Source organism: Stegodyphus dumicola, chromosome 9, assembly GCF_044657685.1.
Source record: "Stegodyphus dumicola isolate Sdum_Otavi_A_Nest chromosome 9, ASM4465768v1".
Lineage (NCBI taxonomy): Eukaryota > Metazoa > Arthropoda > Arachnida > Araneae > Eresidae > Stegodyphus > Stegodyphus dumicola.
The window spans coordinates 157,742,524-157,764,806 of NC_140776.1; the positions used below are offsets into that span (position 1 = coordinate 157,742,524).

Sequence of the window (22,283 nt, forward strand, 5' to 3'; positions counted from 1 at the left end):
GACAATTACATGGGAAAAACTTTTACTATGAAAAAATTAAAAAGAAGATATTTTTAACTAATTACATAGCTAATTTTGCTTTTGCTAAGAGGCATTTCGTAAATTGTGCTTTATAGCATTATACCTTCTTTATTTTTCAGAATCAAAATATTGTATAATATGACAGGGAAAATTAAAAATGTTTTATTTTAATGTTATTTTTTAAATATAATTTCAATATATTGCCATTATTTTAATGAAATTTATCAGTGTTAGGATGTTTTAAAAAAAATTGTTTAAAAATTCTCAGATCTCGGAATTAAAAATTTTCTATAGAAACTCATCTTAAAATCGCCAAAATGTTGATAAGTCACCAAATTTAGAACCGTTTAATAAAAGAATTCACATCTCCAAAAGCAAAAAGTTGTTTAAGAGCTCTTTATTAGAAAAAAAAAATAATTTCAAAATGCTTATATTTCACTTCTTGCTTAGAAACTTGAGTATCCCATCAATAATATTAGAAATAGAAACAAATTATAACCCCTAAACCCATTCAAAAGATAACTATATATGCCAGTGAATCGCCGAAAATATTCCTCCAAAATGCTAATTCACAGTCAAAATGGCAATTGTAAAAAGAGTCAGAAATTTCAGATAATTAAATTTAAGGACCTTCTACTGATTTTGGCCAAAATTAAAGACTTTTAAGGACCAAAAACTGATTCCAAAAAATCTAAGGACTCTTAAGGACCGTACGAAGCCTGTCTAATTTATGAAAGAAGTGGAAAATTCTACATGATTCCCAGGAGTAAACTGAAGGTCCTCCAGGATTAATATCATTACTTCCAAAAGCCTCACACCAGGTTGGGTCATGAATATAAGGGATCCTTTACATCAGTGGTCCCGAAAGTTTTGTTATATAATTATGAATATTTTACATAATCTTAATTACTTATAAATATAATCTAATTGTTAACAATCATCAAATGCATTTATTATTATTACATTATATTACTGCCTTTAAAAATGTTCCTTTTCCTCTTTCCTCTTTCATTTTGAAAGGATTTATACACAGGTGGGTTGCAGCAGTAAAACATTTTACCACAGTGTTACATCACAGAACACAAATGTGTTGTTTTTCACTGAAAAATGTGGAAAAAGCCATAAAACAGAAAGAAATTAAGTAATTATTAAGTGCCAAAGTATAATATTTGAAATGCAATGATGTGAATAAATGTTTAGGAAATATAACATCTGTTAATATGTTTACAACTAAAATTAGCACCTTTGCAATTTTGATAGAGAAATAAAAGTGCTTATTTATATACTCACCGCAGCATCAGATCCACTGCTTGGCTCAGTTAGACAATAAGCAGCAATTTTTTTCCCACATGCTAAATCAGGCAGATATTTTTTCTTTTGTGATTCATTTCCAAATAACAGAATACCTTTAAACCCAATAGACTGAAATATTAAATTACAAGAATTATTAATATCACAAAAAATAAAATATACCTATTTTAAAAACTGCATCTGTGCCTTTTTCAAGTAACTTGCTCCAAAAATGAAAACTCTTTCATGTGCATGTAAATGACTTATGATATACTATAACGACGTCATGATTTATAATGATGATTATCACTAGATACATACAAGATACAGCAATTACAAATGTATAATGCTGAAAGTACTTCACATATAAAGGAAAATACCACACATATAAGCTGTTTGTTTCAGGGCTAGTTAACTTTTTTAGAGTTTCATTTAATATGCAGAATGGCTTGTGAGGGGTTGTTTCTGAACACTTTACTCTGAAATACTTGCCCTTAACCTGTCTGTAATGACTACAATGGTCTTTGCATCAAATGTTATTTCCCACACTTCAGTTCAATAAAACTAATAGTGTTTTTTGGCCAGGAGAGATTTTCTACTACTTAATTGTTTTTCCAAAAGATAATTGCATCATAACTAATATATTTTGTAAAACTGTAAGAAAAATGCTAAAAGAGGTTTGAGATAATGCAACATTTTTACAATTAATCCATATGACAAAAGTGATGGCAGCTTCAGTAACAATGAAAATATAATACAGCAGTAGCAATAACTTATATCATTTGTCTTTTCTTACATCACAAAGAAGTATTATTGTTCAAATAAAGTTTTGGAAATCGAACATTTAGATTTTCACATTACTGTATTTTATAGCTGTATATAAGTTTCAGCAGATACCTATGTAAGCAGAGTCAGCTGTCAATTTACAATAGACCTGAAATCAGTCACATGATGTCAATCGCTGTTGAGAATGAGAATTCAATAACAGAATCACGGGTTCACACCTACACGAAGCAGGGTGTTTTATATTGTTCCGAAAGGCAAAAGTCATTACAATTCTCACGAAGACTTTTTTGAAGCACAAAATACATATGCAGACATAAGGAAAATGTTCGTTTCAAAACTTGGCACATACGGTACACACACAGCCACATTGATCGATCTGATTCTTATACATTCTAGAAGCTGACATCACTACCCCAACTTCAGTTCATTTCAGTTCACAACATCCTCCCCCTGTTGAGACTTGGAAGTGTCTCAAATTTATAACAAGTATATTTGAATAAATACAATCTTTTAGGTGCTTTCACACACCTATCAGAAGAAAATCTTTCCATTATTCCATCATTAGGAGGCAAACTAAACTTTCGAAGGTCACTGAAAACCAAATTCCCCACTCTGCCGTTTTATTATTTTCAGTTAACACTGTTCCAACCGCTTGTAGCTCTAAAGGGAAGACCTACTGCACCAGTCGCAACCCACTTCTGTGTTGAGTTTTACGCCTAACGGTGCAAACTTTCCCATCCCGACCAGGAGTCAGTTCAGTAAACTTTGTAACAGGCCAAAATAAATGCCTTTTATTATCATCACCAATTAAAACTATTTCACCAATTTTTAGTTCACAAAGCGGTCTTTCATCGCATTTCTGAATGAGATCACCGAGATATTCTTTTCTAAAACATTTTCTTAAATCCCTAAAAAGTTTTCTTTGTCTTAATTTTTTATTTAATTTTTGGGTATCCAATTCATTAATATCCCTAACACTGGAACAATGGTTTTCAGTAAGAAACATAGCAGATGTAAGAGGAATCAATTCCAGTGGATTCTCTGATACATATGCTAACGGTCCACAATTAATGATTGACTCACAGTCACAAATTAAAATGTTCAGTTCTTCTTGACTCAACACAGATTTACTTAAAGTATGCTTTAACAATTCTTTTACAATGCGAACCAACCTTTCCCACCAGGCTGCGGTGGGCGGTATAAATTTCCAAATTATTTTATGTATTAAACTTTTTTTAGAAATCTTATCCCAATTTAATTTAGAAAAATCATTATATGTGCCTCTGAAATTAGTTCCATTGTCACATTAAATTATGCTTGGCCTTCCTCGCCTAGTGATAAACTGCTCAAGTACCAACAGAAAAGCATCTCAAGATAAAGAATTTACCAATACCAAATGAATGGCTCAAAACACAGCACAAGTAAATAACGCTATCCACACTTTTCGAAAACAAAGGCCCCGCTAAATCAATCCCTATATCTTTGAAAGCTACAGAATCTGAAACTCAGTCTGGTGGCAAAGATGTAGGTTCACTTGATATAGCTTTAACCTTAAAACGTTTACATCTCAGGCAGTTGTTTAAAACATTCTTAACAGTTTTCCTAGCTTTAATTACCCAATAGCTTTCTCGTAATTAGTTTTGCGTTATTTGTATGCCAGTTTGAAAATTTTTCAGATGTACAATTCTGATCAATAATTGAGTAAATTGACTTTTGTCTGGCAATAATATTGGATATCAAAAGGATTCTTCATCATCTCGATGCATTATCTTAGTCCTTATTCTTAAAATACTGTCCTTATCTTTAAACATGATAAATTTCAAAGAGTTCACATCAGGTGAATAGTAGCTCTGAACTAAACGAATCAAACACTTTTCAGAATTATCCATTTCAGAAGAGGAAGGCTCAGGGTTATTACACTTAATAACGACTCTGCCAACAATTATTCACAGATCTTAAAACCCAAGCAAACATTCAAATCAATTTATAATAATATATTGTTTCGATGCCAAAGGGGTGCGTCTTTTGCCAAATCAATAGTCACCATTTTAATCTTTTTCTTTTTATATTTACTTCTTTAAACTGGCTATCAATTTCACCATCTGGCCAACACTGAAGACTTTCCTTTAGCCACAAAAGCCCTTTCCCACCACTCAGAAGCAATCAAGCCCCAAGCAAAACTGCCCGCGACAGTAAGACAGCAATATTCATACTTCCCAGAACATGTTTCCATGCCTGAGGTTTTGTCAACTGACAAATTTCTTTAACTTAGTTGGCTATGAAAACTGGCCAGTTTCACAGTTCCTTTATCCACCAAATGGCTGTAGCATAATCAGATCAAAGAGTTATTTTAAGAATCAGTAGCTCAAGTGCTTTCATATTAGATTTCACAAGCCTAGCACTTATACTACAAGCCATCAATTCCAACCGTGGCATACTCAGGGGTTTGAGATGAGCTACTCTAGACTTTGCTCTCTCGACTAGACAAGAACTATCTTCACCTCAAAATGAACTATTGATCGAGCAAAGATGCATGCAGCATATGCCCCTTGGCTAGCATTCACAAAAACATGCAATTCAGAGGGTGAATTAATTGTCATATAATGAGGCAAAGTTGCATTTTTCAATTCAGGTACATCTTTGTACCATTTTGAGAATTTGTTTACAATATCTGGCAGTATTTCACAATCCCAAGTTATTTTTTACTTCTAGAAATTTTACAATAGTAGCTTCGGAAGCAATGTCGTGGAAGACAAGCCAAGAGGATCAGAAATATTTTGTACTATTGACAAAATTAATCTCTTGGTTATTTTCATTTTGCACACCAATGGCTCTAAATTAGTACAACACCTTAAAGTGTCATTATTTTTGTTATATATATCATAAATTGAATTATAACTTCATCACAGGGATAACAGCGTTTATTAGGAGAATGGAAAAGGTAAGCATTCACAATACAGAAGCGATCAACCTTACTGTGACTCTATAACTGAAGTTCAGAGCTTAAAGTTAGCAGATTGCCTAAAACATAGATTATGTCATTTAACGCTCTGAAAGGCGAACACAAGCTAATAAAGAAAAGGAAATCACATTAATCATTGCAGCTTCTGACATTCAGAGATATAAAATATACAATAATTTTTAAGTCCCAGATTATCCCTAAAACAGAAGTTTCTCCAGAATGCTTGTCAACATTTTTACAGGCAACATTGCTTTCAAAGCCGCACAAATTAAAACAGTCTCTAGAGACATGATTAACTTTGCCTGTTCTATAAAGTGAACTTGTTCATTAAGGTTAAAAACTCAAGTTACATAATTATCAACATAAAATGAGTTCTCCAACTTTTTAGCAGTTCATCATATGGTGGAGGGCAGTTCTCTAGTAGATATATTATAGATACATTCAACAAATAAGGGCTAGAACAAACTTCAAATACAACTCGAGAATGTCTACAAATTTCTTGCCCTTCATTACAGGGGCAGAAAAATCTAAGAAAATCTCTGTCTTTGGATGCAAGGGATAACATTAAAAAAGACCTTTTAAATATTTGCATTTACACCGTTTGGATACATTCTAAAATGGTCAAGAACATTGGGTATAATTTCTATTAAATTAACTAACTTCTTTAAATAAACAATTGTTTAAAGAAGGTATCCCTCTCTGAGAGTTGAAAGCGGCAAACACCGGGCAAATTTTTGAAGTTTAACTATCTAATCACTGGACTGTGAGGCAAATAGTGACATTATTTATTCAATTTCCAGTATGAGTTCAATTATACTCCTTTTTTCCCATTCCTGGAACATCTTTTGATAGTCATTTAAAAGTTTACCACATTTTAATTTGTTAATCACCTTTTCATGCCACTTCCAGGTCAGTTCTTCATTATCAGATAAATGCGTAATATCGCATTTCCAAGGTAATTCCGATTCTCCCATCGGGAAGAATTTTCATTTTGCCTTCAAAATCAGTTAAGCTATCTTTCTCCTTATTAGATTCGGATGAATCAGCCATTCCTAAAATTTTGAGTTCCTACAATGCACTCAAAGGAATATTCCCAACATGCATAGACAAAGTAGTTAAAATGCTACCCCTTGTGCATGAATTTTGCTTCCCAATTTCTGTCTACCCAAGTTTAGTTTTCAAGGCTGTACGACCTGAATCCAGCCACTAAGTTCTCAGTCAACAATTTTCCCAAAACATCAACCCCAATCAAAAGGTCAATCTCACTTTAAAAAACTCATAAAAAGAATCTGTTAAATCTATTTTATTTCATTTCAAGTCCTCTAAAATTCTACAGTCATTAATTTTTGGAATAAATCTGCATATCCTCTTCTCTGAAAAACTTCAAAATTGCAAATATATGACTTTTTTAAATCACTAATTTCAATAGAAAATAGCTTGTGTTCCTTCGGTTTTGTTTCATTCCCTCCAAACAGTGCATGTACCACAGTTTCTTTCCGAAGTGCAGGAACATTCAATAATGTCATAATTCTTTTGTTTACATAACTAATTTGGCTAGCTGAATCACAAAGAGCGTGAACTTTCCACTCTTGGGCTCAAGCCAAAACGACTACAAAAAGGTGTTTGCCAAGTAAACGGTTTTGCTTCTATGGCAATTAGAGAAAGAATTTTCTATTTTACATATATTCATTTTTCCTTGTTCAGGACACATAACATCAAAATAGGAATTATTACACTGAACAGATTTCAACTGATTTTTAATATTACAAAATTTGTTTAAATAACCTGCCCTTTTAAGACATAAAAAACATGCACCTTTCTTCAACAATACTTGCTTAAAGACTTGCTTTAAGACATTTTTTGCTGGGGTGAAACTTATCACTAAAAATACAATTACGGTGCTTACCTGTATTATTATCAAGGCTTATTAAGGTAGAGGCTGTCATGAGTTCACTTTCTTCTGGTTTTCCAGGAACAGAACTCTTACTTTTGGAATTAATGTGAGAAAACCCACTTCTTGGTAATGACACCATTTCTTCCCCTTGAACTTCTTGGAAGAAAAATTCATCAGTTGTTCTAAAGCACAGGAACTCTTGAAATCACTTGCCTCGTAATTTCTCCTTTCCCAGATAAGCAACATTTCCTCTGGAAGGCAATTTCCACTAATGGAATTAGAAAAACCACTGTACTTTTCTTGCATTCTTCCTAAGCTTTCCAAAACTGTCAGTTTAGCTTCCAGTTCGTCGTTATAAAGCTGCTAAATCGGCCTTGGTTCTAGTCATGGCATTCTTCATAGCCATGCTTAGCAAGTGACCAACATAAAATTTGGAAAAGTAAATCATCTCTTCCAAAATCTTCTTTTAATAGCTCAATAACCTTTGTAGCCAGAATATAGTTCTCCACTGTAGCCAGAAAACTCTGAATGAAACATTCAGCTTTCGATTTTGGCTCCACAGACAGTACCAGATATTGCATCTTATCTTTATCAGGTAGAGACCTATCCTCATGAATTTTCTGAAATAAGCTCCAGAAAGACAAGTATTCTTTTGGCTCACCTGAAAATTCTTTAATCTCAATTTTTGGCAATTTAAAATTTCACCTTTTCATTTTTAGCTGCAAAAGCTTTTGGAGTCTTTTTCGCACTTTAGCACAAATTTCTACATGCCTGTCCCTGTATGTTTCTGCTTCTCCAAAATCACCGGTGCACAATTTCATACCATCTTCAGTCTTCAGCAAATTTTCAGCAATAAAAGATTGACAACTTTCAAGTCTCTGGAACTTATCAGTAATTTGAAGCTGTAAAACAGAAATTTCACTTACTTCAACAGCTTCTTTAATCAAATCATTTTCAATTTTCTTCAAGCAGAGCGTAAAAGATGTTCCCAGATCCTTTCTTTGCGTTTTTAACGCATTCAAATCCATTTTCAAGGAATACTTCAAACTACAAAATTCTAAATTCAAAACACCTGCCCAAATGGGGATACCCACCTTCTTATGTTGAGAACGAGAATTCAATAACGGAATCATGGGTTTGCATCTACATGAAGCAGGGTGTTTTGTATTGTCCCGAAAGGCAAAAGTCATTATAATTTTCATGAAGACTCTTTATTGAATAGCACAAAACACATATGCGGACATAACAACGAAAATGTTCGTTTCAAAACTTAGCACAAAAGGCACACACACACACACATAGCTACATCGACCGATGTGATTCTTATGCATTCTAGAAGCTGACATCACTACCCCAGCTTCAGTTCACTTTAGTTCGCAACCATTGCTGTCACAGGACATGTCAAAAGGAGTGAATTCAGGAAGTTTTTAGGGAAAATTATATTACATGCAAAAATACAATGCGGAAATTCATGTTAATCTATTCTGAAAAATTTAAAGCAAAGATAGCTTTACCAGTGTTTAGGTATATGCCATGAGTAAATCAGAAAGAGACTTAAATGTCTAGAAAACTATCACATAGTAATATTAATGGATTAATGTAGAAGATAATGCAACTATTTTACACAGTGCTCTTTCAATAAGTATCACTGAGAATAAAAATAAAACTGGCTAGCTACATTTTTTATTTCACATAATAAAATATTTTCATTTTGTGCCACATACATATACATGCATAAAATGATTCATCAACAAAGGAAATTATTACCTGATGTGCACCTAAAATAATGCCAACTCCAAGATCATGACGTCCAACTTCTTCCTGCATTCTGGCATACTGTGTATTGTTTAAACCTAGCCCCCCATATTCAACAGGAACTTGAAGTCCAAAAACTCCTAGTTCACCAAGTTGCTTCATAACATGATCTTCTGCTTTAGCCAACTCATCATTTTTATCTGCATCATTAACTTCCTAATAAAATATTTTTCTCCTTAAATTAGCAAATATACATTTAAAAATATCGAAAGCAATATTACAAAGTTTCAATTTAAACACACATACAGTGACAAAGAGATAGTTAATTCACATAATACAACAATTTAATTTACAATAATGCACATTTACACTGATTTACAAATTAGCAAAAATGTATTTAAAAAATGAAAACAAAAAAATTTAAACAAGATATGCTGCAAACTCTATATGCTGTCAATTTTAACAGATGAATTACAGAATGTCAGCTTATTTTGATAATAAAATACTTTAAAAACTTTTTACTAGTAATTAAGACACTAATAAAATGTATAAGCACACAGTAGATATAACTGATTATAAAACATACAGTGGCTACAGTAAGGGATATGCATTCATTATGGAGAATTTATATTCGAAATCACAAGTACACAAAAAGAAAACAAATATGGAGACTCCAACTGTGATTAAACATTTTTACTTAATGAGTACTGAAACAGTTCATCTCGATCACTAGCAGGGTCAATGCATGTATAGATATGTAATTATATTATATTCTGCCTGCTCACCCCAAAAAAGTTGCATATTTGTTAAGATTTTTCAGACCACATTTCCAAATTGAAATATACATTTTAAAAATTTGCTTAAGTCCATTGGTTCAGAAACAGCCTATTCATTTATTTATTTTGTTGCACCAATCCCCTGATGCCAATGCAGTAAAAGATGTAAATTTCTTATTTCATTTTTGGCGTGTTTACTGCCAGTTTTCTTAGTTTACCACTGTACTTTTGGTATTTGCATATGTTTATCAAGAATCAAATATGGGATGAATTTTAAATGTATTATTTCTTTACTTTATTTTGTATATATATATATATATATATATAGGGTATTTAAACAAGGAGAGATACATTACATTTAGACAATGGGAAATCACATAGCGATGCATGGTAGAAAACACTTTCTTGGCGAAGTAGTGATGACACAAAACACAAAAAAAGGAAGGGCACAAAGAGTATGACAAAACATGCTTAGTATGACATAAACTGACAAATAAGAACAAAAACACACAATAGTCACCATTAAAGATGTTTGAAATTATGACCCAGGGCCATGATAAGCATGGAAGATGCATGACGCACAGCTCCTGCACCATGGTCTGGGTCGTAATTTCAAACACCTTCTTTGATGATAACTGCCTGTTTTTGTTCTATTTCTGTTTCCCTTGCACTAAGCAGAATAAACACTATTCTCACCCTGTTCATGTGCTTCCTTTTTTGCATTATGTGTCATCACTACCACACCAGGAAAGGGTCCGAACATGCACTGCTCTGTGCTTTACCATCGCCTAGGTATACTCTATCTCTCCTAAAAGTTTGTAACTAATTTGCTGAAACACCGTGTATAACACAATCTCTCTAGCATTAACAGAGGCAGCAAAATTTTTAAATAATCATACTAAGTGAATTTTGATCTGCATCAAAGAACTTGTGGTCATAATTTATAAACAAAGCTAATTTTGACAATATATTAGAATAAAAGTTATTGCTTATGTAAAACAATATATGAATAAAACTCTACAATATAAAATTGTATCATTAAAAGTAATTACATCCACAAACAAACTTTAAACACAGTTTTTCGTAAAACTGTAAAGTCATAAAAAGAGTATTGCCTCAAAAAACTTTTTAGGAGGTTCAACCATCATCTTCAAAGTTTCTTTAGCTTCAGAGTCTAAAACTAAAAAAAGAAAAGAATGTATCATCATTTCAGTGTTTAAGAAAAGAAAATTGAAACCACTGTTACTTATTCTTTGAAATAAACATAAATACAATATCTATAAAAAGAATTTGTTATTTTCACATCCAGTATTGTGCAAGCTCCATAATTTTTTTTTATAAAAGTACAAAATCACAAATGCTAACTACTGTTAAAATTCTACATGCATGTGGGCAGTTAGACTTTTCACATGGTTAAAGCAAGATCACATGGCAGACCATCAGGAATGTTCACATAGCCAAGCCAGCTATCCTGGCAACTCAGAGATGAATCAATGCATCTAGTGGAATGTCATGAGCTCAGCACATGCACATCCATTCCATAATGCTGTGAGCATAAAAGAGGAAACTGCCCTGAACAACAGAGATTTTTTTGCATTCCAAGAAAGCTGTCTTCTCGTGGAAAGCAGTTCCTGGGAGCTCAATGTAAAAGCAAAAATTTGATAGTGCGATAATGTTCTTGTCCTGATATAATTGTCTGCAATTACAATGCTAGACTGTTACTTATGATCCATCATATGAGCATTTTCCTATTAAGTATTTGATGAACATGGAAATTGGTTCTTTCTGATTATCCATTATTCCCTGAAAAGGCAATGAATGCCGCTGAAATAGACAACCCATGGCATTGTCAAAATGCATTTAATTGGCAGCCCAGGTATGTGCATGCACATTGCAGATGAGTACAGATTTCCACATTCAAATTCTACAACTATTTTTCTAATTATTATTTGTTTTTGCACCAAGTACTTTTTTTTTTCCTGTGGAAGGAAATGTAATGAGAATGTGCAGATTGCCAGAAGATGAAAAACAAAGTGTTGGATTGCTTCAGAAATATGGAAATTTGCCTAAAGCAGAGAATGCAAAAATTCATGTTCCATGAAATTGTATTTCTCAAACGATTCAACGTTTTGGTCCAAAATTTGGGCACAATGCCAAGTTTGTACAATTTTTTCACTTTTTAAGGGAAAACAGATCTTTAGGTACATGTGGAGAACAACAGCACCAAAAAAGTCACATAAGAATTCCTTTAAAAAGGCAGACATTCTAATATTGATATTCCTTGCTTTTTCAATTTTATTCATTCATAGCAGTTTCACTGAATTCTTAGTGTGCCATTTTTTTCAAAATGACTCGCTTTTCACATAACAGCTTGACAAAAAATTAGTTGGCAACAAACTGGTGACTTTTTGGAAAGTGGTGCAGATAGTTAAGTACTTTAAGGACCATTAAGGACCTATAAGCAAATGGGAACAGAAAGTTCCTGGTCCATGAGATGCAAAATGGATGTAATAAGACTATTTTATCTGAATGCAGATGATAAATTCCCAGATATAATTTTTGTGCTTGCAACTTACAATGATGGCCACTCTGAAGCCTTATGAAAATACAAATAATTATATTTGTATTTTCATAAGGCTTCTTTATTTAAAGAAATTAAATTTATTATAAACAGTGAAAAAGAATTACTTTTTATAAAATCTAAGGGAATTTAAAATTTCAGGGATGAAAATTTAGGCTTTAAATTGTGAAGGAAAATATAAAGCTTTCCGTAAGGAAAGCAACCTGGAACAATCCTTGCTCTTAAGCACTTTCAGCGACCCATTTACAAAACTCTTGTAATCCTCTTGTAAAGCCTATCATTTTTATCAATGTAGCAGATATCATTCATGTGAGGTATTTTATGATATTTATTAATGCAATATTTTTCAGTTATTTGAATAAAAATCATATTTTACTTTTCTGCATATCTATTTTCATGATTTAAGTTTATTTTAAAAGTAAAATATAAGTTTATTCATTTTGAACTGGATTACATTTTTTAAAAGGAAAAACTAATAATTTTTATACTGATTTTATGTATATGGTAATATTAATTCAACTGTTTAATAACCATGTACATGAATATAATATATTCATATTCATGACCTAAAATCCTGACCTCCAAATCACCAGCAACTTTTTTTATACTTACATTTGCATATGCTTTACATTGATAGAAATTTTTTTATGCTTTACGTTTGCGCATTCGATATTTTATCATAATGCACACAAAGAGTTCCGATTCTTAATTACACTTCGGCCAGCCTTTGAAATAATAAATCATGATTTCTTATATTTTTGCTTTCTTCACCACATGACTATCAACACACTGCAGCTTGAGAAATGACTGAATTTAATACAGTTGTTGAATGTTATTAAATGTTCAGACATTTTTCAATTTTAAATAGCAATAACAAAATACCACACAGCTTGATAACCTTTCATGTTGACATTACACTTGCTGATTATTACAGGCTTTAGGAAACCCTGCTTGATGTGTAGTGTGTACTGACAAAGAGCAATTTCAACAAAAATTTCTTTCCATGTGCCCCGAAAAAAAAAATTACATTTAGTGCTGTTTGACTTGAGAATATCTGATGCGTTATTCAGTTAAGCTGAGGACCATACCACAGCTGTTATGGTCGCACTGGGTGGCAGAATTTAGGAAAGGTAAAATTTTTAGAATATAGCGAAGCACCAAGCAACACAGTTAGAAGAGGGCAAAATCCTTAGAATTTAAGGAGGTACTTGCCAGTGGAATTCTGGACCCACTGAGCGTGTGGGTGACACAATGTCCGTGCCCAGATCTGGATAAGCCTTAAGTACATGTGGGAATTTATTTATTCAGGACTCTGGTAAGTCTTAAACATGACTATATGTGTGAGAAATAATCATGAGTTCAATAAATAAGCAATACAGGGTTCGTACACATTTCTGCACATGGAAATTAAGTGCTTTTAAGGACCATTAAGGACCTATAAGCAAATGGGAACAGAATAAATTAAATTAAAAATATTATATCTATGCCTGAACTTCACTTTTTAATACCATCCTAAAAATAAAAGAGATTAGAATTAATTTCAATTAATTCTGGTTCAATAACTCTATCATCATAATAAACTCAAATGTCAGCAGCAGTAATGGAAATTATTAGAGCTGATAGGAACTGATAGAAGCTGATAGGAGCATGTGGAGGCCAGAAACACACTCTTGTCTTACACTCCAAAAACCTTGGTTTAAAAACTGTCTCAGTGATTTGCATTCTGCTGAGGAAATAGAAATGGGAAATTATAGTAAAGGCTGAAATTGTTAACAACTGGGTAATTTATATAATAATAACTAATATATCTGAAGAATATATATTTTTTTCTCTTTACATATTTAGTTTGTTTCTTCAATACGTTTCCTTTTCACTTTAGAATTTTCGGATTTAATTAAAGATTTCTATATTCTAAAAGACAAAATGCACTTAGAATGTATGGAAAAAGCTGCTAATTCTATTTTAGTAATACAAATATTCAGAAGAAATATGAAATACATATGATAAAGTCCAATCACAGAGCTGGTGTGGCATAATTTTTAGAATTTAAGTGACACACCGAGCAACAAAATCTAGAATTGGCAAAACTTTTAGAATTTAGAGCAGGAATTGGAAGCAGAATTTAGAAAGGCACCAGGCAGCAGAATTTTTGGATCCACAGAGACTGCAACAGGTGGCAAAATGCCTAGCACCAGCTCTGTGTATGATGCATTAAGATTATTACATATTAGATGAATCTTTTGAATTGTCAGTTTTCAATTTTATTAATAAATTTTTTTTTTTCTATACAGCATGTCCATATGATAAAATTAGCAGCATTTTTGATATTTTCCATGCTTGTGTCTAGTGAAAAGTAGAGAAAGAGAAAACTGATGCATATTCTGAGAAATGGGAAAAACTCTTACCGTGAAAAAATTCAAAAGACTTTTTATTTAATTACATAGCCATTTTGCTTTTGCTAAAAACTGTTTCATAAATTGTGCTTTATAGCATTATACCTTGCTTATTTTTCAGATTCAAAACATTATAATAATATATGGCCGAAATGGAACTTTACAATATGACAGTGAAAAATAAAAATGCTTTATTTTAATGTTATTTCTTAAATATTATTCCAATACATTATCGTTATTTTAATGAAATTTATCAATGTTAGAATGCTCTAAAAAAGTCGCCAAAAATTTCCCAGACTTCGGAATTAAAAATTTTCCATAGAAACCGATCTTAAAATCGCCTAAATATTGATAAGTCGCCAAATTTAGAACCATTTAATAAAAGAATTCACATCCCCAAAAGCAGAAAGTTCTTTGAGACCTCTTCATTACAAAAAAAAAAAAAAAAAAAAAAAAAAATTAAATATTTTCGAAATACTTATGTTTCACTTCTTGCTCAGAAACTCGAATATTAGAAATATTACAAATGAGAACAAATTATAACCCATGAACCCATTCGCCCATTCAAAATTAACCATATTTGTCAGTGAATCGCCAAAAATATTGCTGCAAAATGCTAATTCACACTCAAAATGGCAGTAATTTTGAACTCAAAAAGAAAAGAGCTTAATTTATAACAAGTATTATTAAAAGAAAAAAAAATTCAAGAGGAAGACACAGAGTGTATAGGATAGAATATATCAATATTTATTTTACACAAACTGCGAATAATGAATAACAGAAAATTCATTGTTAATTTGTTAAGCTGGTATGAAAATGAAACTGAACACATTACAGAAATACGTCAAATATGCATAAAGTATACGACTACAAAATTATTAACTTAAAAAACTATTAACCATAATGAGCTTACCATCAGGATAAGGAAAAACCTGTTCAGTGTTCAGCTGACCTTTGAACATGGTCATCACAAAGGAACTTGTGTTCTTTAGAAGAAAAGCACATAAAATCAGAATGCTTATTACAAAGAAAACAAAATTCTATAACATTATTAAATATACCCAAATTGTATTATCAACAGATATAAACATATAAAAATTATTTTGATAATTTATACCCTAAAAATGAATCTCTGCAAAATGGGGGAAAAAACATCTGGTTGATCTTTGGATTATGGTAACTTGGCGATTTTTTTGGCAAAAATTTGGCGACCAACTCTGCTACAGCAACCCTCTATTTTTTTTTCGCCGCCATTTTGTCTTCACGAAGTAAAGACATGTTTCTTTTCTTTTTATTTACTCAACACTTTTTCCAACAATCTATTAGCCGAATTACACTTATGCTAGAACTTTTATGTAACAAATCTGCTTAATCATGACAAATATTAACTGCAAAATTAGGAAAAAGTGCACAATCGCAAACTCCTTGCGCGTTTTTCAGAATAGCACATACACATAAACCATTTACACGTCGACTTATTTTTACTAAAAAAAAAACATCCCAGAAGTGCACAAAAATGGCATTGCACATACTCTTAATTTTAACCATCTACACTGCTATTTTCTCATAAATTACAAAAATTTGCACGAAAATGCAGGAAAATTTTCTGAATCTTTAAACTCGGTAATAAGCATATATATGAAATTACCTGATTGCGAAAAAGTATATACCCTTTCCAAGTATGAACATTTCCACGTATAAAATAAATAAAATATCCAAAAACGTTTACCTCTAAATTATCTATTATATTATAAACGTCACCAATGAATTTCTACCGCAAACATTAAAAATGGTTACAAATACTTAGTGTCAAATATTTAAATTATTTCCATTCACGTTTACTTCAACTGAAACGTATACCAAATTCCTACAAACATAAAATTCACAAAATAACTATCATTTAATTAAAATATCATTAAACCATGTACACGTCGACTTATTTTTACTTAAAAAAAATCCCAGAATTGCACAAAAATGGCATTGCGCACACTCTTCATTATATCCATGTACACTGCTTTTTTGTCATAAATTAGAAAAATTTCACGAAAATGCATGAAAATTTTGTGAATCTTTAAATTCGGTAAAAAGAACATATATGAAATTACCTGATCGTGAAAAAGTATATACCCTTTCCAAGGATGAACATTTCCACGTATAAAATAAATAAAATATCCAAAAACTTTTACCTCTAAATTATCTATTATATTATAAACGTCACCAACAAATTTCTACCGCAAACATTAAAAATGGTTACAAATACTTAGTGTCAAATATTTAAATTATTTCCATGCACGTTTACTTCCACTGAAACGTATACCAAATTCCTACAAACATATAATTCCCAAAATAACTATCATTTAATTAAAATATAATTAAATTCAAAAACACTACTTAAAATATAAATAAACACATACATTAAATTAATAAAAATTAGCTTACAATCCTAATTACTTTAAACTAAATCATTGCTAATAACAATTTTCCAATAATACCAAATTACTTTATTTACTCCTTAAATTTAGAACAATGCATAAAAATAATATCCTCAAATAATTAAAAATACTAACTTACCTAATCTTCTTCAGAATCTTGCTTACATGGCGGATACACTTTTCTAATTGATTCAATAAAATTATTGAAAGATTTTTTCTGCGAATTTTTCCTCCATACTCCCTCCGCTAAATAAAAAGCAAAATTCTTTTTATCACAATGCCTCGGAATGGCGCTTTTTACAGCACTCCACACGTGCCCTCTATTGTATTCGTATGTGCACCTGCTTCAGGATCTTTAAAATGATACTTATGGTTCACAGCAAGATGTTGAAAACCTTCATCCTCCAAACATGCATGATTTCCAGCAATCAGATATGATTATTGTACCAGGTAGAATATACTGTTTAATAAAACTTAATAAGCAATCTTTACTTCCATCTCACACAACCTTAAAACACTTATTACTACCCCTTTCAATCCCACCAAACACCCATTTTCCTTCCACTCTCCTACCTCTCTGATACTTGCACTTCCCAAACTTATTTTCATCAATTTCCACAATAACATTCATACCACCAAGCATACCCATATCATTCTCGCAAAATTCCATGCACACTTCCCTACAGAAAGAATTCCAATCAGCTGCAGTACTACTGCTAATTTCTAAATCCGAAATCCAGTAGTCAACTGGCAGTCTATTCACCCAATAATAAGGAATTAATAAAATTTTACCCATACTCAAACGACTTTCAGCAAACCACATACCCTTCCTTACACTCCGTTTCACAAAATGTCCATTTTCACCAGATTTCTTGTACCACCATTCAAACTTATCTGTAATATCCTTCCTTTCACACAATCTCATTTCATTCCCACATTTTGGACATTCATACTTATCCGCAATTAAACCTACACTCATACACCATTCAACCAATTCTTTTGAATTATCAGATAAACGCATTAAAAATTTAGAATTCACTTTAGATAGTGCCATGCAATTCGAAAATTAATCAACACTATTTCACACAACACACAATGAAGCTTAATACAAAATAATATAGCACTCCAGATATTTTTCCAAATTTACCCCCTTTTCCGATTAAAGAACTGTAATTCGTTCATTAATGTCACATGACATATCTCATGATCTCTCATTTCCCTCACACAAAATAATGCGTAATCGGAACTGAGTACTTCTCACATTATTACCAAAGTTCTAGGTAGTAACCTTTATTGCCTCCAAAATGTCGCCAAACTACCTGTTACCATATTCCAAAGATCAGCCAAACATCCTCCTTTTTTTTGCATAAAATTCAACAGAATAAAAATTCTGAAAGAAGAAATGAAAAATTAGTATACTCAACTTCTGGCCATCTAATAGGCAAATTGAACAACATTTTAAATATAATTTAATACACACTCAGAATATTATCTCAAAGGAACTTCTATGGCAAACACCATAACATTATTTATAGTAATTCTGTAAGGAGGAACATTAAATTGGGTATTATTAGAACTATCCAAGATATTAATTCCAGAGTTTTTTGGTTACAGAAACACCTCTCAGCTATGAAACAAGAACATCAGCTTCTTAACAAGGGGGTGGGGGTTCAAGACACGTCTCTGCCTGGCATTCCGAAAACACAAGCAACATTTCTGAGTAGGTATTATTAAGAAAGCCTGACACACAAAGATGCCAATGCTTTTAAAGTCATTTGGTGAGATTGCAATGCATATATAAAAAATAATAAGTTAGAGAATCACCAGCTTAAATTTTGTTTTGAAATGATAACATAAATAATGGAAACAAAAGTTTTCGAATTAATTAGTACAAAGAAGTTTATTAACCTTTTTTGGAGTACCTTCAGTGGGAACCTTAGTAAAATGTTTGCACTTTATGATTCCCAAAACCACATATTTTTCAATAAAAACAGCCTGTGTTTCCAAAAATATTACCTGTTTGGTTTTTATGTCTGCTAAAACGTTTCTCAATAATTTGCGAGAAAATAAACTGTGATTTTCCTTATAAAATTAACATCTGTTCATTAAAACAATCATGAATTCAAATTTATATGCTAAAAATAACACTTAAGTATGAAAGCATGCTTAATTAATTTTGAAACTATATTAACATAAAACACTCAGCATTTCAAAAGAAGCCACACAAACTTTTCCCAAGAAAATAAGCAGTGAGTAAACATTATGATTGTTCAGACAGATCACAGATTTTGAATAACATGCTATCCAGTACTTTCCTACTTTTGAACTTACCCTGTTAAATATAAAAGGAATCAGCAGCTAATAAACAATCATTTAAAAAATTAAAGTTCCACCCTCCCATAAATTTACTGCTATTTTGAAGACTAATACTTGTATTTAGAGTTAGCTTATTACTAACACGTATTTAGATTTATAATTTCTATCATAGAAACATTAAGCAAGTGTCATAAAATAATGCTACACAGAGGATTTAAGCAAAATGCTAATTGGTTTATGAAGTTACGTTTAAGCTTACTATTAAATGAAACTGGTATTATGTTCAAATGGTACAGAAGCTTCTTTAAATTTATGTATGAAGATACCAACATGAAGGTCAGCTCATTTTTCAACATTAAAAAAATGATAAGTTTACACTGAATTCACATGCATTAGGTTTAGCAAAAAAGTTCCATATTTCTAAAAATAAATGTCAAAGCAACAAGGGATTTTTACAATAAATAATAGAAAAAAGTTTCTAGTTACACATTTAATTTTATATGTTATGAAGCGGTTTCCTTACAAAATAATTCATAAAAAAATAAAAGAACTACAGTCTCAAAACTTCATATTACAGTTTAAGATCTCAACAAGCTTACTACTGAAAATTTCAAAATATTTAAAAACACAAAATGTAAAACGTAAAAAAAAAATTTAAAACCCATAATATTTTATAAGATATGCACCATACGGAATAAGAAACATTTTTCATTAGTCACAAAAAACCTGTAAAGGTTCATAAAAATTATTAACTGGAAAAATTATAAATTAACATCGGTTATTTCATATCCAGTTGGTCTATTATTAGAAAAGAAAAAGATTTTAATTGCTCAAAAATGTGTTTTCTACTAGTTTGTTCTCTTTGCACTCGAGGCCTTTTTTGCTTGTGCTAACCAGCAACTCGAGACGATTTCGACCAAATTCAGGAAACATTTTACAAGTACTTTAAAAACATTTATAAACAAACAAACAATACAGTATACAAATAATACAGTTTCACCAATTTATTCATTTATATGTCGAAAACAATAAAGTTTGATAAATATTGGTATTGCATGCTGGAATAGTTTTCAGATGAATCATCCAAAAGATTTGGCTAAATCTGTCTCTTGTAAATATATCCAAATAGAAAGGAATATAACTGACAACATTCCTCGACCAATATTCTTGCAAATTGGCCAACAGGATCGTCCCCATATTGATTACAACAGCAAGAAATGTCTAGAACTTTTTGTTGGTCACATTACGTCAGCTTCGCAAGACGAATTCGCAGATAGCATTTCAATTTTCTTTTTGCATATATATTGGTTTCACAAATAATTTTTTTCATGAGGTCATTAGTGAAAAACAGTTTTAAGAAAATCTACTGATTGTTTTATTTTAGAAACTATTCATGTTTCTGTGGGATTTTGGTGAGGTATAAATTGTAAACTTTGCAGCACTTAATCTGTCGGAAGTCGATGTAAGTTCATCATCCAAAGTGGCAAAATTGAGTTCATCTGAATTCGAGCTGATCTGATCTTCCTTCATATTTTTAGGGCTCAAACACTTTTTAGTTACTATATTTACTGCCAAGACTGTTTCAAATGAATGCTATGCCGAGACTAACTAAACTGAGCTACAATGTCAGCGGGACCTATTCCATGAAAGTACTTCCGAGAAAAATATCTTATCGAACATCGTAAATAAGGAGATCAAGTTACAAAAGAACATAGCGTCGTAGCAGCATTCTTCGATTTAAAACTTCAAATCACTCGGCCGCCACAACAGCACCGCTCGAGTTGACACTTCAAAACGGTCGGGCGCCGCAGTTAACTCATTCGGTTTATTAATGAATAACAAAAAATAAAGATTTTATGTTTTGCTGAATTGTATATATATGGAGGTGCATGAAAGATAAATTAGATGTCTTATGCTATGTGCAGTGACAATTCTTGAAAACACATTTGAATGATAAATGCAGCTATTAGATTCTGAATGCTCTTTCTTAATCAGTAGATGACATATGGTTGTGTTTAAGAATTATATTTTGTCAGAATGTGATTTTTCTTAACAGCTAAAAATAATGTCTCCTTCAAGAAGATCTAAAAATTCAAAAAAAAAAAAAAAAAAATCTTAATAATCAGCCTAAACCATAACCCTCAACCTTAAACTCAAAGTAATCAACAAATACCAAACACAAATCCCATCATAACAGTAAAATGTCACACCTCATTTGGTAGTCAGAAAACTAGCATATGAACTAGGATAAAGACATTCCTATTAGCCCTTACAGGATTTCACTAACAATTGGCCATTATGGTACATAGGGTCATCTGGAATAATTTCTCTGTCAAAAATCAGTAATATACAACTGTTATACACACTATTAGGTACACTATCAGTAATATCCTATTATTATACACACTATTAAAATTACAGAAAATGTTCCCAATTTTCGCATGAAGTAAGCAATCTTACATATCCATAAAACAAATTTTTATGGTAAAATCCTAGTATACAGTACAACCTTGGTGCAATTTTGAAAAGTGTTGCCAACTCCAAAATGACCAATCAAAATGGAAGAATCAGCGACACAGTTTTCAGGTTATCACGGTGGAGACAGCTTCACTGCAAAGCACCAAAGTACAGCTCCCAGCTCTGCTTGGTCGTTTTAGGAACTTCACGTACTCTCGACACTCTCCACGCTACAATTCAAGATGCACTGAACGACACACAGAGCACAGCTCCCGACTCTCCGGTTCAGTTGTTCCCAGAGCTTAACATACTCTCTCGACAATGCACTAACAGCTATACAATAAGAGACTCTTCGATGCACTCGACGACCCACTCGCTCAATGACCGACTATCAGCTCGCTAGACGAGGCACACTCTAATTGACTGCGAACCAGCAGGGTTTATATAGCTTTCGGCTTGTGTTCGAGAACATTCTGGGCTAAACCGGTAAGAATTCGTTCCAGAAGGTTCTCCAACTGTCCACGGCATATCGCCAATTTTGTCGCCAAATGTGGCAACCCTAAACCTTCTTTGCGTGGAAGCTATCTCACCGCGGCTGTACATTTCGTAACAATATTGAG

The 22,283-nt window shown here is 31.9% G+C and overlaps 1 protein-coding gene across 1 annotated transcript in view; it reads right to left on the reverse strand.

The window, feature by feature from the left end:
* Positions 1-22,283, reverse strand: part of LOC118184637 (very long-chain acyl-CoA dehydrogenase, mitochondrial-like) — a 76,308-nt gene that overhangs the window by 49,440 nt on the left and 4,585 nt on the right. Inside the window, exons 3-6 of the mRNA XM_085824268.1 lie at positions 15,372-15,444; positions 10,600-10,664; positions 8,721-8,924; positions 1,312-1,443 (exon numbers count right to left, since the gene is read on the reverse strand). Coding sequence (XP_085680394.1) covers positions 1,312-1,443; positions 8,721-8,924; positions 10,600-10,664; positions 15,372-15,444 — 474 coding nt within the window. The remainder of the gene's footprint in view (positions 1-1,311; positions 1,444-8,720; positions 8,925-10,599; positions 10,665-15,371; positions 15,445-22,283) is intronic.